The following is an 18,033-nucleotide window of genomic DNA, read 5'->3' as shown; positions in this document are numbered from 1 at the left end:
ATTGTAAACAGCTGGGGTCCCAGTACTGAGCCTTGCGGTACCCCACTAGTCACTGCCTGCCATTGTGAAAAGGACCCGTTTACTCCTACTCTTTGCTTCCTGTTTGCCAGCCAGTTCTCTATCCACATCAATACTGAACCCCCAATGCCATGTGCTTTAAGTTTGTATACTAATCTCTTATGTGGGACCTTGTCGAAAGCCTTCTGGAAGTCCAGATACACCACATCCACTGGTTCTCCCCTATCCACGCTACTAGTTACTAGCATCTAGCCTGTCCAACCCCTTAAGAATTTTGTAAGTTTCTATAAGATCCCCTCTCAATCTCCTAAATTCTAGAGTATAAACCAAGTCTATCCAGTCTTTCTTCATAAGACAGTCCTGACATCCCAGGAATCAGTCTGGTGAACCTTCTCTGCACTCCCTCTATGGCAATAAGATGAGATGAGCAATCCTTTTTCCTGACCGAAAGAGATGGGTGGGAACCAAAGATTGGATAAGACTTCTCATCTGCAGCCCTGCATTCATTTCATACATTGACTAAACCAACGTTTATTTTTGAAGCGTGACATATTCTTTCCCAATAGTTGGTTCTATAAATAGCAGTCATCACTCCTGAACTTGGAATAGTACAGCACAGGAACACAGTTTGGTCCACAATATTTGTGCTGAACATGATGCCAAGTTAAACCGATCCCATCTGCCTGTACACGATTCATATCTCTCCATTCCCTGCACTTCCACAAGCCTATGTAAAAGCTTCTTAAATACCAGCCTTCACCACCACCTCTGGCAATGCGTTCCAGGCACCCACTACTCTTAAACCCGCCTCACGGTGCGAGTTGACACATGAGGTACCCAGAGTTAAAACTCGTGGTAATAACGTACAATTAACGTAGCTGTAACGTCGGAACTCGTGGACGCAACTTAGACTCGTGGCGCTAATGGCAGGAACCCGTGAAACTTGTCAACTCTTGAAAAAAAATCAAACATGTTTAAAGTTTTCCACGAGTCAAATTTACTCTTGTGGTTAAGAATTGAAACAATTTAACTCTTTGTAAGAACGTAGTGGCCCGTGCGTTTACCTTAATGTATCGTGAGTCTACCGTAGGAACTCTTTAACTCAGCGGGCAGGCAGCAATTGATTGTCGCTCCCTTCAGTTTCCCAGGGGGTCGGGACAGGGGTGAGGTGAGCAGGAGAGTGGGGTTGTTTGCAGTTGCAGAGGGAGGGGGCAAGGATGGTATGTTAGCTTTCATTTGCAAAAGGATTTGAGTATAGCAGCAGGGAGGTTCTACTGCAGTTGTACAGGGTCTTGGTGAGACCACACCTGGAGTATTGCGTACAGTTTTGGTCTCCAAATCTGAGGAAGGACATTATTGCCATAGAGGGAGTGCAGAGACGGTTCACCAGACTGATTCCTGGGATGTCAGGACTGTCTTATGAAGAAAGACTGGATAGACTTGGTTTATACTCTCTAGAATTTAGGAGATTGAGAGGGGATCTTATAGAAACTTACAAAATTCTTAAGGGGTTGGACAGGCTAGATGCAGGAAGATTGTTCCCGATGTTAGGGAAGTCCAAGACAAGGGGTCACAGCTTAAGGATAAGGGGGGAAATCCTTTAAAACCGAGATGAGAAGAACTTTTTTCACACAGAGAGTGGTGAATCTCTGGAACTCTCTGCCACAGAGGGTAGTTGAGGCCAGTTCATTGGCTATATTTAAGAGGGAGTTAGATGTGGCCCTTGTGGCTAAGGGGATCAGGGGGTATGGAGAGAAGGCAGGTACGGGATACTGAGTTGGATGATCAGCCATGATCATATTGAATGGCGGTGCAGGCTCAAAGGGCCGAATGGCCTACTCCTGCACCTAATTTCTATGTTTCTATGGTACAGTTCCCAGTCTCAGCTCCTGTTCCACCGAGCGTGAGGACGTGGATGGGTGGCTTGGTTGGCGGTAGCCCATGGTGTGGCAAAGCCGGCATGGCTGCTGACTCCCACCCCCACCCGATCCGGGGCCACTCTGGGAGAGAGCCCCCGAGCACCTGCCCCGGGGCGACTGGCATTGACCTGCTGGCATCGCCAACGTGAAGACAGCGCAAAGCCCCCGCACCCGGTGCTATGGGCGCGGAGCTGGAGGGGAGGGAAGGGGTCACACACATGGCCGGGAAGCAGAGGGGTGTGGGTGGGGGTGGTGAGAGACAGGGCCAACAATGAGCGGAGAAAGACAGAAACACCGATGTGCAAAGGAGACCTACAACAGTTCATGATCTCTCTCGCGTTATGGCAGGTGATTGTCGCCTGCCCGTTATTTCTGACGCTAAAGCCTTAGGACCGTTGCCCTTCGTGTTGGTGTGGAGGGGGAGGGGGGTATTGTGCTGTTTGATCGCCCCCTGCTATCCCAGGGACAGGGAGACACAGCGGCATTTGAGACTGGAAGGCAATCACTACCAAAGTGTCTTCCCACAGTCAGTACACTTCTCCTACACTTGTCTCCCGCACTAAGATCATCCCGCAGAGAATGATCCCAGCCTAACCCACCCCAGACAGATTAATACGCCCCCCCCCCCCCCCCCCCACCAACCTCTCTCTCCACCTCAACTCCCGTCTCCCTGCAGTGTGTAGACATAGCAGTAAATTCAATTAAAATATATCAAACCTGTGTGTTTCAAACAAATCATAAGTATAACTGCTCTGGCACTGGACGGTGCGCATTTTCCCTTTGTAGGTCACATCAATAGATGCGGCCGCGCTGAATTATATCTTTAAAACAAAGCCACAGGATAGAGATGTCTTCTTTAACACTGTTGTTTATTAAAACAAACCTTCAATCAGGATTGGCTCAAGAGTAACTCGGGAGACGAACTTGGAACATCGCAGAAATGACAAGTAAAAGGGAAACTTGTCATACCCGTGGGAACTCTTGATCATACACTTGGGATCTCGTACACAATGAGTCTTTCACTCGGGGTACCTCGTGGGTCAGATCCTTCCGTGAGACGGCAATTAATAAAAAATGTTTTTATAAAACTTGCTCCATTCATTTTCATTAAACTTTTCCCATCTTTTTACAGCTAGCCCTCTAGCATTGGATATTTCCACCCTGGTAAAAATATTTTGACTGACTGACACTGCAACACTTATCTCTCATGTCAATGAATGTGTAAGAGACAACCTTTCCACTTATGTAGCAATTAAGTACATACACTTTACATGACTCCAATTAATATATCTTTTGCTTAAAATGGGCATGTTTAGAAACAATTGGGGAAAAGGAATCTTATGTCATGTGCAAACACATCTTTGTGGAAAAACAAAATAAACACCGATTGCAAAGTTACTGGTTAGAATTGAATGAGTGACTGGCTTTCAGCATTTACCAATCTGTACTCAAACAATAAAATTGGGATATCTACTAACACTACAACTAAATCAATATAAATGTATTTGAAATCAAAATGCAGGATCTGCAACTGACAAAAATAAATGTAAATAAAAGTCCTTGGTGATGGATATTATTGTATATTCTGCTGCCAGCTATAACACAGCACTAAACATACCAGAAGACCACGCAGAGCCATGATGGCCAAGGTGCAAGCTCCACTGTGTACCACATCCCATCCAATAAAAGAACAATTAATATTAGTCTGCGTTCAGAGTCAAAACGCCACCCATTCTTTCTCTCCGGAGAAGCTGTTACTCCAGCACTTTGTGTCTGACTCGCAGTAGTAGTTTGTACCATCTACATGGTAAACTAAAGTAATTCACCAAGACTTCCAACAACTCCTTTGTACGACAAGTACAGCAAAAGCATGGGACATCACTACCTGGAAGTTGCTTTCAAAATCCTGACTGAAATATATTGCCGATCCATCACTGCCTCAGGGTCAAAATCCTGGACCTCTGATCCCTAACAGCATTGGTGGTGTACTCACTCAACACTGCAGCGGTTCATGGCTGCAGACCACCATCACCTTCGCAAGAGTAACTAAATGCTGGCTCAGTCTACAAATCCCACATCCCTAGAATGAATAAAATAGGCTCATTCGCAACAACTTATCGAGATTTAGTGTTGGAAGACGAACTATCTATGCCGTAACCCAACATCCCAAACTTGTACAACCCTAACATCTACACCAAACAGCAGGCATTTCCTACAAAGGAACAAAATTCAATCCCGTCACCAACGAAATCAATGAAGTGACAGAAAGAGCAAACAGCATCCACAAGCAACATTCACCATGGACTGCTCTACAGGAATCATTACTCTAAACATTTCAGCCTGCAAACAGATGCAGATTAGAATAATTTCACTCGGCATCAACGAGTATCAATATAAAAATATAGGTAGGTATATACCACTATTCGGAGTATAGTCTAGTATTTACCACTATTCGGAGTATTACGCAGCACAATGGATGATGGTTATGGATATTGGTAGATTAATGAAACAAGAAATGCCCATAGGCATTAGATCTGGAAAGCAAACAAATGTAGTTGCTTCTTGTAAGCAACCGGACCATTTCCTAACAAAACTAAACACGTGATATTGAGTGTTAATATTGATTCCTCTATATTCAACATATTGTGGAGATGAATGGACAGTATTAAATATGTTGCCATGACAAACAGAATCTGCTTTTAAAAAGGATGTTTACACTGAATATGCAAATAAGATATAATTCCATTTCATAATTGTTCTGGTCGCAATTGCAGATATCTGGACTCCAACCCTCCCATAGATTTAGCAAACATTCGACAGCTAAATAGAAGCATAGCTAATTGAACAGTTGCTTGGCACCAGAGATCCGGATTCAATCTTGAATTTAGATGGTAGACAAAAATGCTTGATAAACTCAGCGAGTGAGGCAGCATCTATGGAGCGAAGGAAATAGGCGACGTTTCGGGGGGGGGGAGACCCTTCTTCAGACTTGAATTTGATTTGTTTGTTCACAAGTGTGCGTGCCTGCATGGGATTTCGCCAGGAGCTCCAGTTTCCTCGCATAGACCAAAGGTGTGGGTTGGAAGGTTAATTGACTACTGCAAAATATTCCCAGATGAGCAGTAGAATTTAGGAGTCAATAAAAAAGTAGAGAGAATAAAAAGAATGGGATTAACACAAGGTTAATGTAAATGGCTGGCTGATGGTGCAAATACAAACGGGCCTGTTTCCCTGCTGCATCTGTCCATAACTAAAAACACTAAATAGAAACACCACCTCATGTGGGCAAGGATCTCAAAATACAATTACAGTTTAGTTTATTGTCACATGTACTGAGGCACAGTGAAAAGCTTGCATGTAAAATCAAGACGGACAATTTGGTTTAAACACAAGTTCTTTATTCTTACGTTCAAAGTGTAGACATTTATGCCTTTTTGCCGGCAGCTTTCTTCAGTTTGGACAATTCTAGCTTGATGATTCTGTTTCTCTATGAGAATGAAAACAAAAGTTAACAATCCACCCAAAATGCATTACTCAATATTGTCAGAGCCACATGTTGCTGTTCAGCCAGATGGGAGCTGGCTGACAGCATCTGGTATTGACTCCAATTTATTTTGCATACATATCCCCCCTTTATGATTATTGTGCAAATCAGAAAGGGTCTACTAAGTATGCATAAGTTTTTGGACTTCAGTTGAACTAGATTACGTTTTACTTGTAAATTACATTTTCGATCTTGTCCTTCCACACAACCATTCATTACCCAAACAGTCCAAATACAAACATGCTGTAAATTAAGTCAAGAGAAGAATATATACTAAAGGCCAAAAAGGAGTTGAAGTCCAAATATGGACAGGTGAAGACAGGAATTAATGTTAAATGCTTGGTTAGCAAGGGCTAGAAATCAGTTGGGATTCGAATTATCAACAATTCTAAAACAAACTTACCATTTTCTTGGCCTTCATGACCTTGTGGCGGTCAAAGTCAGACATTTTGGCTCTCTGTGGGAAGGAGCAAGTATATTGTATTCATTATTTTTTTTAAAAGGCTAGACAAGGCATTAGCAAATTAACTACAGCTCTTTAAATAAAACAGAAACTGCAGTTAAGATCCATCAACTACTCAACATACTTCAAACTAGACCCTTAGGGCAAGGAGAAGCCTTCTAAAAAAGGACCCACCTTTGCACGTGCATCAATTTTTTTTGCCCAGCGAGATGCTTCCCATTTCTCATTGATCTTCTCTTTTTCCCAAGCAGCCTTCACAAATTTGTTGCGGACACTAGGAGAAAATAATTAATTTGTATGGTTCAAAATAAACACCATAGAGTGGAGATAATGAAAATTGTAACAATACTTCCCAAAGAATAGACAATTTCTCGCAGGTGCATGTGGTTAAAATCAGATAGCAGTGCAACCTCCAGAATCATGTGACCAAGAAACTAATTGTGGAATTAATTCACTCATGCTTACCACCGTATAGCAAACCATCATCTGCCCAAATCCTCTGTAAAACTAATTTTATTTTAAATGTCCCAGATGATAGTTTTTGTTCAGTTTTCAACCTTTAACATGCAAACCAACACGTTGCAGTATAAAACCCCACAAAAACTTCAAGGTAATGAAGACAACTTTAACTTGTTACTTTAACCTTTGCAGTCATCTCAACCGTGCCACGTTCACCCTCCTAATTTCCTTCCCTGTTAATACCACCTTTCATTCTTTGCTGTAAACTAGATGAACGAACAAGTCCGACTCCAGAATAACTTTTCAGTGTGGAAGAAAATCAGAATACTCAGTGGAAACCCACAAGTCACAGGAAAAACATGCAAAATCTACACCAACAGATCAGGTTCACGTCCACATAGCTGCAAGGCAGCAGCATCAATCATAACACTATCAAGTCATCATTCACATTCACAATTGGTGAATGGACCAATAACCTAGCGTTAAATCCATACTTGCTCAAATCGGGCTGCATAAAACTTAGATACACCAGAGTTCAGCTAGTTACAACAACAAAAATTGAATTTTAAAATAAAATCAAGATCTCACCTATGTGGTATTTGAATCTTGAAGTCGGTGAGCTGCATGCATTTAAATGGCATAGCCTGTCTCCTTACACCAGTGCATGGACCATCCACTAATGCCTGAGCGGGAGGTTTAAAAGAACGGCTTACTATTAATGGAGCAAACAAATTTAAAACGCACCTTTAAAGATTAGGTCTACAATGCTCACGGATCATCATCATAAACCACTGCAGATGTCATGTATAAATCACAGCACAATGTATATTTACAGCAACTTTTGGGTAAAGAAAACAATTTTCCTTATATAGTAGTGGTCAGAGGATCTGGGGTGACAGGAACTGAAGGAAATCCACATTAGGCAGGAAATGGTGTTGGGTAGACTGATGGGACTGAAGGCTGATAAATCCCCAGGGCCTGTTGGTCTGCATCCCAGGGCACTTAAGGAAGTGGCTCTAGAAATCGTGGACGCATTGGTGATAATTTTTCAATGTTCGATAGATTCAGGATCAATTCCTGTGGATTGCAGGGTGGCTAATGTTATCCCACTTTTTAAGAAAGGCCGGAGAGAGGAAACAGGGAATTATAGACTAGTTAGCCTGACATCGGTGGTGGGGAAGATGCTGGAATCAAATTTTTTTTTTTTTAATGAAATAGCGGCACATTTGGATAGCAGTAATAGGATCGGTCTGTGTCAGCATGGATTTTACGAAGGGGAAATGATGCTCGACTAATCCTCTGGAATTTTTTGAGGATGTAATTAGGAAAATGGACAAGGGAGAGCCAGTGGATGTAGTGTACCTGGACTTTCAGGAAGCATTTGATAAGGTCCCACATAGAGGAGATTTGTGGGCAAAATCAGGGCACATGGTATTGGGGGTAGAGTGCTGACATGGATAGAAAATTGGTTGGCAGACAGGAAACAAAGAGTAGCGATTAATGGGTCCCTTTCAGAATGACAGGCAGTGACTAGTTGGGGTACCCGCAAGGCTCGGTGTTGGGACCGCAGCTATTTACAATTTACATCAATGACTTAGATGAAGGGGATTCAAAGTAACATTAGCAAATTTGCAGATGACACAAAGATAGGTGGCAGTGTGAACTGGAAGGAGGATGCTATGAGAATGCAGGGCGACTTGAACAGGTTTGGTGGGTGGGCAGATGCAGTTTAATGTGGATAAATGTGAGGTTATCCACTTTGGTAGCAAAAACAGGAAGGCAGATTACTATCTAAATGGTGTTAAGTTGGGAAAAAGGGAAGTACAACGGGATCTGGGGATCCTTGTTCATCAGTCAATGAAAGTAAGCATGCAGGTGCAGCAGGCAGTGAAGAAAACGAATGGCATGTTGGCCTTTATAACAAGAGTAGTTGAGTACAGGAACAAAGAGGTCCTACTACAGTTGCATAGGGCTCTAGTGACACCACACCTGGAGTATTGTGTGCAGTTTTGGTCCCCTAACTTGAGGAAGGACATTCTTGCTATTGAGGGAGTACAGCGTTGGATTGTCATATGCTGAGAGAAGGGAGCGGCTGGGCTTGTATAGGGAGGTTTCACTGCAGTCGGGTCACGACCCATGACCCGTACTGTTGCTAGGCTACTCCAAATGGATTACACACGATGAACTGCAGGTAGGCACTTACCATTGATTCCAGCGTAGCGGGCCCGTTAAAACCCGCTGAAATTGTCAATTTTTGCGCTGTAAATAATTATGGAAATCGGGATAAGCGTGTGAGACATTTAGCCTACTTCAGAATTTCAAAAGTGAGGAGAAATGATGGTAGATAAAAACGAGAGCTGAAGGGACAACAACAGCCAGAGTGCTTAGCGAACATTGGCCGTTTGCTCACTGCATTTCATCAACAGTAAGGCATTATTTGTGTTTTTTCTTGATTCCTTTGGCATCTAAAAAGTTTCAGAAGTGATAAATATGGCTGTAATTTTTTTAAATCGCACATGGTTCTCGTTGGTTTTTACATACAAAATGAAAACGCATCTGAAGTAAATTTTACAGCCAGATTTATCACTTCTGAGACTTTTTAAATACCAAAGGAATCAAGAAAAAACATAAATAATGCCTTACTTGATGAAATGCAGTGAGCAAACGCGATAATTCCCATTATTTTCAATGTTTACCAAGCACTTTAGCTGCTGTAGTCCCTTCAGTTCTCGCTTCTCTATACCTTCATTTCGCTTCACGTTTGGAATTCTAAAGTTGGGTACATGTCTCCCACACTTACCCCTACTCCCACAAATTTTTTCAGCGCAAAAATGCAACATTTTGGCGGTTTTTAACAGGTAGGAAAGTACGCGTTTCTAGCATTAATAACATATACCGGAAGTGACGGATGTCTTCCAGTTGGATTTAGCGGCTCCGTGCGTCGAGCCCTATGACCCAGTGACCTTTCGTGCAACCTCCCTATACTCCGGAGTTTAGGAGGATGCGAGGGGATCTTATTGAAACATATTAGATTATTAAGGGTTTGGACACACTAGAGGCAGGAAGCAAGAGAGTTGTGAGTGTGGAATTCTCTGCCTCAGAGGGCAGTGGAGGCTGGTTCTCTGGATACTTTTAAGAGAGAGCTAGTTAGGGCTCTTAAAGATAGCGGAGTCAGGGGGTATGGGGAAAAGGCAAGAACGGGGTACTGATTGAGGATGATCAGCCATGATCACATTGAATGGCAGTGCCGGCTCGAAGGGCCTACTCCTGCACCTATTGTCTATTTCACAGCACATTAAAGAAAATGGCAACAGCATGAAGAATGAGTATCTGGATGCAGTTAGCAATGAGGCTGTGTAGAATTTCCTCAACTAATGCCAGGATGTGCTCTTAAATAAGGTCCAGTGGCTGTAACACCCATGGACACAAAGTGGAAAATGCATTTTATTTTAGGGCCAAAACAGTAAAGCACTAAGGAAATTAAGGACAAGGCCAAAAGCAGAAATCTCTCGAGTTGTCAACTCTCCAAAGGAATGATCAAAGATTCACAGAACCACAAGTTAGTTATTACATGTGCAAAAAACAGACCGATGGATGAACTCATCAGTTCAGGCAGCATCTGTAGGGGGACATGGACAGTCATCTTGAATGGACACCCTCTTCCTCTGGAAACAGTCCCTACCCAATATGTCAATGTTCATTTTTCTCAACAGATGCTGTCGAGCATGCTTTTGCTCCAGGTACCCGCATCAGCAGTCTTGTGTGGCCGCTTGTGTAAAACCTTTGTTGGAAGTATTAAAAGACAGTTGGGGAGTGAATTAATTACACCGGATCCCAAAAGAAAATATAGGGGAAACAATTAGTTGTGCACAAAAAATAAAATCATAGTTGACTTAACACCACACGTAATCCAGCCACGACCTGGGCCAGTTTAGGACATCCTCTGTAACACTACATCCCAGAGAGTCGGGACATCCGGCCACGACCTGGACTCAGACCCGGCACAACCTACCCGGTTCTGGTCGATGACATCGACGATGGCCACCAGCTTGCCGGCGTGCGGCCCGAAGGAGATGTAGACCACGCGGCCGATCTGTACGTATCGCTTGTAGACCTGCAATCACAAGAGGAGGCAGAGAGAGTGAGGCGGGGACGGGCCCGGGGCTCAGCAAGGAGACCACGCTGGGGAACTTCACCGCTGTGTCCATGTCAGCAGCGAGCCCCGGGATGGGGCCCACGCTCCAACCGCCCGGAGCCCACGGTGCCCGAGTGCAGGCCTGGCCTGGCCTGGCCCCGCTGGTGGAGAGGGGGACATTAGTACGGTCTGTAACATCTGGCCTGGGCCTGGGCCGTCGCAACTCGCAGTCTCCACTGCCCCGGCCCGACCCAGCCCGGTCCGGTCCCGCATGGTGGCGGCTCCAGGCGGCGTGAAGCACGGGTGGTGGAGGATGGAGGACGCCCCGGCCCGGCCCAGCACGGTCTGGGTACAGGACCCAGCGCCCGGGCCCGGCCCAGCACGGTCTGGGTACAGGACCCAGCGCCCCGGCCCCGCACGGTCTGGGTACAGGACCCAGCGCCCCGGCCCCGCCCGGCCCCGCATGGTCTGGGTACAGGACCCAGCGCCCCGGCCCCGCACGGTCTGGGTACAGGACCCACTGCCCCGGCCCGGCCCCGCACGGTCTGGGTACAGGGCCCAACGCCCCGGCCCGGCCCGGCCCCGCACGGTCTGGGTACAGGACCCAACGCCCCGGCCCGGGCCCCGCATGGTCTGGGTACAGGACCCAACGCCCCGGCCTGGCCCGGCCCCGCACGGTCTGGGTACAGGACCCAACGCCCCGGCCCGGCCCCGCATGGTCTGGGTACAGGACCCAACGCCCCGGCCCGGCCCCGCATGGTCTGGGTACAGGACCCCAACGCCCCGGCCCCGCATGGTCTGGGTACAGGACCCGGCCCGGCCCGGCCCCGCATGGTCTGGGTACAGGACCCAAAACGCCCGCCCGCCCCCGCCCCGGCCCCGCATGGTCTGGGTACAGGACCCAGCGCCCCGGCCCGGCCCCGCATGGTCTGGGGACAGGACCCAACGCCCCGGCCCGGCCCGACCCGGCCCCGCACGGTCTGGGTACAGGACCCAACGCCCCGGCCCGGCCCCGCACGGTCTGGGTACAGGACCCAGCGCCCCGGCCCCGCATGGTCTGGGTACAGGACCCAACGCCCCGGCCCCGCATGGTCTGGGTACAGGACCCAACGGCCCCGCATGGTCTGGGTACAGGACCCAACGCCCCGGCCCCGCATGGTCTGGGTACAGGACCCAACGCCCCGCCCCGGCCCCGCCGCACACTCACCATGGCGATCGCCCGCGAGCCAGAGAGAAAGAGAGCTCGTTTCCGCTTCCGGTCTTGATCAGCCCAGAAGCGGCGCAACGTCCCCACGCGCATGCGTAGCAAGCCGGCCGGTGGTTCACTGCGCATGCTCGGCCCCAGGTGGGCACGTGGCGGCTGTGACAGACAGGTTTCCTGGAGCAGACGGGCCATGGCCTACAGGTGCCTCAAGGGGCATGTTGCTGGGTTATTAGGGCCATGGCCTACAGGTGCCACAAGGGGCATGTTGCTGGGTTATTAGGGCCATGGCCTACAGGTGCCACAAGGGGCATGTTGCTGGGTTATTAGGGCCATGGCCTACAGGTGCCTCAAGGGGCATGTTGCTGGGTTATTAGGGCCATGGCCTACAGGTGCCTCAAGGGGCATGTTGCTGGGTTATTAGGGCCATGGCCTACAGGTGCCTCAAGGGGCATGTTGCTGGGTTATTAGGGCCATAATAATAATACATTTTATTTTTGGGCGCCTTTCAGAAATCTCAAGGACACCTTACAGAGATTAACAAGAATAATAAAACATATAATCAGAATAAAATAAATAATAAAGACATCACAGAGACACAAATTAAAAACAGAATTCAGTCCAAAAACAAAAAAAATCAAAAACATAGTGTGAAGAGAGAGCAGCGGCAGCTAAAGCGCACTAGCGTCCACTCTCCCTTCCGACAGCCATCTTGGACAAAGACTAACCGGATTACTTACAGACAAAAAAATCATCCCCCCACAATGGATTATCGCTGTGAGGGAAGGCACAATGTCCAGTCCCCATCCCCAGTTCACCCAAAGTCAGGCCTATTGAGGCCACCGCAATTGCCTCTACAGAGGCCCGATGTTCCTGGCCGTTCTCACTGGCGTCGGGAGAGTCTTCTCAGCGGCTGGACCACCTGAAACGGCCGCTTCCTGACTGGGGACCGCGGCTTCCGAAACCGTCAAGGCCACGCCGGTTTGGAGCACCCAGGCTCCCGATGTTAAAGTCGGCGCCGCCCGCTCCGCTCCGCAGACCCGCAGCCCGGAGGTGTTGAACTCGGCGGTCACAGCTCACCGGAGCTCCAGCGCGTCGATCCAGCGCGGCGACCCAGGCAAGGCATCGCCCGCTCCGCTCCACTCCACGAAAGCGCTCCAGCGCTGTGCCGCCACCGAAGCCGAGGTGCTGGGCGGTCCCCGCCAGGAAACGGCGCTCCAAGCCCACTGGTAGGCCATGAGGACGGGTCGACGGGCAGCCCGGAGAAAAAGCTGCCTCACTGACCAGGTAGGGACCTAGAAGTAGAATTGCCCCCTACCCCCCACATTAAAAAGTCAATTTCTCCAACGGACGAAACACAGGACTTACTCAAAACTTTTTTTTAAAAAGCGAATTAAACGGATGGCTGCTGGTTAGCAGCCGTTCCCCAAGATGGCTCCTCCTCCTACAGGTGCCTCAAGGAGACATGTTGCTGGGTTATTAGGGCAATGGCCTACAGGTGCCTCAAGGGGACATATTGCTGGGTTATTAGGGCCATGGCCGACAGGTGCTTCAAGGGGCATGTTGCTGGGTTATGATGGCACATCAGGAAAATTATGGGCATTCTTTGTTACAGTCACCCTCCTTTGTTTAAGTACTACTGAATTGGTCAGTCAAGAGAAACAGGCAAATAATTACCGGTGAAAATCAAATAGCAAATTGCAGAGACTGGAAATCTAAAATTAAACCAGATAATTACTCCACAACACAAGGAAGGAGTGGGGATTCGGAAGACAGGATCAAAGGAACTTCAGCTCCTTTCTTCGTCCAAAGCAGTTGATTAGTACAGGCGTCAGAGTTTATGGGGAGAAGGCAAGGGAATGGGGTTAGGAGGGAGAGATAGATCAGCCATGATTGAATGGCGGAGTAGTTTTGAAAGGCCGAATGGCCTATTTCCACTCCTATCGCTTATGACAATATAACCTGTGTGAAGGAGAATGATGGGTGCACTAATAGGGAAGTGGAAAGAAATATAACAATGGTTAGGGGCATTATTGTTTGGGTTACTGTTCTCTGCAACATTGAGCATGAATACCAAAGGAGGCATTGCCAGCCTACAGCCAGAGCTGGGGATCTGCCCACGGGGCTGGAAAAGAACTTGAGATTGAGAGCAAACTCCCAGCTGTTAAGGACCATGTGGGAACCCACAGCAAAAAGAGGAAAAAGAAGGAAGTTCAGCTATACAACCAAGTCATAACCGGAAAACAGAACCACAAAGAATAAGCTCTCAATTACTACCTGAAACACGCAGTTGGCATTGGATCGACGAGATCATAAAGATATACGCATGTCACTAAGATTAGTACAGGATAAATATATTTCAATTCATTGCTGGCACCAGTACAAGGACGAGGGTATTGTATCTTTGGGAAAAGCTTTGCTAGAACTGAATAGTGATCAGCATCCTTCAAATCAAATAATCAAGGCTATAGGTCACAATTTAACCGAAATAGTGGAAGAGAGGGTCTTGGTGGGGTAAATCTAGTGCAAGGTTTCTGTTTAGTTCATATTGGTGGAAATGTGTCAGCCTCGATAACAATCAGCACAGGAGCACCTCAAGGCTGCGTGCTCAGCCCCCTGCTGTACTCGCTCTATACTCATGACTGCGTAGCCAGTCACAGTGCGAACTCCATCATCAAGTTCGCTGACGACACCAGTGTTGTGGGACGTATCACTGATGGCGACGAGTCAGAGTATAGAAGAAAGATCGAGCAACTGTCCATATGGTGCCAGCGCAATAACCTGGCCCTCAACACCAGCAAAACCAAGGAACTGATTGTGGACTTTGGAAGGAGTAGGAGGGGAACCCACAGCCCCATTTATATCAACGGGTCGATGGTTGAAAGGGTCAAGAGGTTCAAATTCCTGGGCGTGCACATCTCTGAAGATCTTTCCTGGTCCGAGAACACTAATGCAATTATCAAGAAAGCTCATCAGCGCCTCTACTTCCTGAGAAGATTACGGAGAGTCGGTTTGTCAAGGAAGACTCTCTCTAACTTCTACAGGTGTACAGTAGAGAGCATGTTGACCAGTTGCATCGTTGCTTGGTTCGGCAATTTGAGCGCCCTGGAGAGGAAAAGACTACAAAAAGTAGTAAACACTGCCCAGTCCATCATCGGCTCTGACCTTCCTTCCATCGAGGGGATTTATCGCAGTCGCTGCCTCAAAAAGGCTGGCAGTATCATCAAAGACCCACACCATCCTGGCCACACACTCATCTCCCTGCTACCTTCAGGTAGAGGGTACAGGAGCCTGAAGACTGCAACAACCAGGTTCAGGAATAGCTACTTCCCCACAGCCATCAGGCTATTAAACCTGGCTCGGCCAAAACTCTGATTATTATGAACCCATTTTCTGTTATTTGCACTTTATCAGTTTATTTATTCATGTGTGTATATATTTATATTATGGTATATGGACACACTTATCTGTTTTGTAGTAAATGCCTACTATGTTCTGTGCTTAAGCAAAGCAAGAATTTCATTGTCCTATACAGGGACACATGACAATAAACTCACTTGAACTTGAAGTGAAGTCAAGTCAAGTTTATTCGTCGCATACGAGATGTGCAGTGAAATGAAAAGTGGCAATGCTTGCAGATTGTGCAAAAAAACTACAAAACACAATGGAACTGAATCAGTAATTACATATTTGTGGGAGAAAAAAACCCCCCAGCAATTTAAAAAAGACACCACACAACAGTAGAATGGTAAAGTAAGTTAGTCCCTGGTGAGATAGGCGTTTACAGAGCGAATGGCCTCTGGGAAGAAGCTCCTTCTCATCCTCTCCGTCTCACAGCATGGCAACGGAGGCGTTTGCCTGACCGTAGCAGCTGGAACAGTCTGTTGCTGGGGTGGAAGGGGTCTCCCATGATCTTGTTGACTCTAGATTTGCACCTTCTGATGTATAGGTCCTGCTGGGGGGAGAGTGTAGTTCCCATAGTGCATTTGGCCGAATGTACTACCCCCTGCAGAGCCTGAAATGTTAAAGGGGCTGTCCCACTTGGCTGACCTAATTGACGAGTTTAGAAGAGTTTGAAAAAATGACATTTTGAATACCTCCTTTGACTATAGAGAAGACCTCCTTCGACTAGCTATGACTAACTTCGGGAAAATTGGACACGGAAAAGTAGAGAGTGAAGACGACCTCCTTTGACCTCCCTACGACTATGATGAAGTCTATCTACGACCACATTCGACTACCTTCGACTATCCTCGATTACCTACGACTAACATGCTGACCTACTACAACTAAACCTACGAGTAAAAAAATAATAGATTTTTTCCATGGCAACCTTTTTTTACTTTTTAACATATTGAAAAAAACGCCACGACCTAGCTGAGGCCTCGAGTACGCAGAGACCACTCTCGAGCTTGAAGGAGAGTTACGAAGACCTCCTACGACCTCTTGTCAACCATGCTGCGAGTATGAGTCGAGGGTAAACTCGCCAGAACTCGTGGATTAGGTCGCCCAAGTGGGACAGGCCCTTGACTCTGTTGCAGTCTCCACAGATACTGCCTGACTGACGGGTATTCGCAGAATATTCTATTTCACAATACCATCATCTGTAATTTTTTATCATTTTCATAGCCTCTGAAGGTATAAGACGTGATGATTGTAGCAGATTTGAGAAACTGCTTTAAAAAGTATGACAATAAATGAGCAAAGGTGAATGTTTAATGAATTAATTTCGTTTTCATTAACTGTGTCTTTAATGCACCAAAGCTCAATAGAAAAAGTCATCTCGCTGCAGGAAACGGGTAAACTAATCGTAGATCAAAAGAAAAAGTTTATAATATTGTCGAAAGAGCTTGGTCAGAAACTTTCAGATTTCTGTAAAGGGTAGCACAGTGGTAGGGTTGCTGCCATGCAGCGCCAGAGTCCCAGGTTTGATGCCGACTATCCTATCTAATGATGTACCGGCATTGACCTCATTTGTACTTATCCCTGTTCATTGTACTGCATTTCCAATTTACATTGGAGATATCTGATATAATTTAGGTGACTACTTTGCCGGACATATCTGTCCATTTGCTAAGGGGGCCATGAGCTTTCAGCACTTTGTCCTTTAATTTTCTATCCCACTCTAACTCTGACCTCTTGGGTCTCTTGAACCTCCTATCCAACACCAACAAAATCCCATACAGCCTTGAGACATGAGTTCATATTCCCCTTGGATAGGTTACAGCACTCTGGACCGATTACTGAATTCAACTATTTCAGATAATCAATCTTTCTAACTTATATCAATGTAACATCATCAAACTGGATTTTTTTCTCTCTCCAGAAATACTGCTTGACCTACTGAGTGTTTCTAATATTCTCTTTTATTTCAGATTTCCAACTGCTGCAATTTCCAATTGTGCACTTCACAGAAGCTGTTGTTTTCCTTCCTCTATCTGCATGAACTGCATTCTCTTTCTACTCACATCTACTCCACACAGACCAATTGTGATGAAGCTGGCCTTCACCTCACTCTCTCAGCAGGCTTCCCTACCATTTGTGCCATTTACACATTCTTGATCTCCTCTCTATTACATTCATTAATTTTATTCTCATCACCCCTTCCACATCTTTACAACTGGAAACATGTCTGACTTCTAACAGCTTCCAGTTCTGAAGAAACATTACTAGTCTAAAACATTGACTGTTTATCTTTCCACAGAAGCTGCTAAACCTGCTATTTCCAATATTTCACAGGTAATTGTAACTTCTAATAACATTAAACTACCAGTATACCAGCCATTTCTTTAACTTTCTGATACAAAACAAAACAAATAAAAATGCAACTTACCCTTTGCTAATAACTGTAATTTCTTATCATCCATTAAACATTCTGGGTGGTTTGCAATGTTTCAGATAAAATCTTATGTCAAGCTCTGCAGGAAAATCTAATTTAGAAATGATCCAGAGGCTTAGACAAAGGATACAGAAACACTATTTTGAAACTCAACCTAGCAGCTGGGTAATTTCAGTTTAGATTAAATAAAAAGAAAAGGCCAGTATCAATAATACTGAAAACAAATCGGAATTGGCAAAACATTATACCTAGTTTGTGCCGTTCTGTAAGGAAAATAAATTGCTGACCTTATCCTGATTAGACCGACAATAATGTGCTCTAGCCATATTGCACACAAAAAACTATAATTTGGCAATAAATGCAGCCCTATATTTATAATGACACAGAAAGAGACTATGCAGTCCATCAGGTTCATGCCATCTCGCAGGGAGCAAGCCCTTAAATCCCATTATTAT

At 46.0% G+C, this 18,033-nt stretch overlaps 1 protein-coding gene across 1 annotated transcript; it reads right to left on the bottom strand.

Moving 5' to 3' along the window:
* Positions 1-5,313: 5,313 nt before the first annotated feature.
* rpl14 (ribosomal protein L14) lies at positions 5,314-11,949 on the bottom strand. The gene is made up of 6 exons (XM_055634703.1): positions 11,746-11,949; positions 10,416-10,517; positions 6,992-7,086; positions 6,119-6,218; positions 5,885-5,938; positions 5,314-5,424 (listed from the first exon to the last, which is right to left on the bottom strand). The coding sequence occupies exons 1-6, from the start codon at positions 11,932-11,934 to the stop codon at positions 5,362-5,364; spliced, it is 603 nt and encodes a 200-aa protein (XP_055490678.1). The 5' UTR covers positions 11,935-11,949; the 3' UTR covers positions 5,314-5,361.
* Between the last annotated feature and the right edge of the window lie 6,084 nt (positions 11,950-18,033).

Source organism: Leucoraja erinacea, chromosome 4 (assembly GCF_028641065.1).
Source record: "Leucoraja erinacea ecotype New England chromosome 4, Leri_hhj_1, whole genome shotgun sequence".
NCBI lineage: Eukaryota > Metazoa > Chordata > Chondrichthyes > Rajiformes > Rajidae > Leucoraja > Leucoraja erinaceus.
This window is presented reverse-complemented; position numbering and strand designations above follow the sequence as displayed.

Coding starts and splice junctions, on each gene's coding strand:
- rpl14 (XM_055634703.1), bottom strand. CDS start 11,934: ATGGCCCGTCTGCTCCAGGAAACCTGTCTGTCACAGCCGCCACGTGCC. Junction 7,087..10,415: donor ATGTCATCGACCAGAACCGG/GTAGGTTGTGCC, acceptor CCTCCCGCTCAG/GCATTAGTGGATGGTCCATG. Junction 6,219..6,991: donor AAGATTCAAATACCACATAG/GTGAGATCTTGA, acceptor ATTTTCTCCTAG/TGTCCGCAACAAATTTGTGA.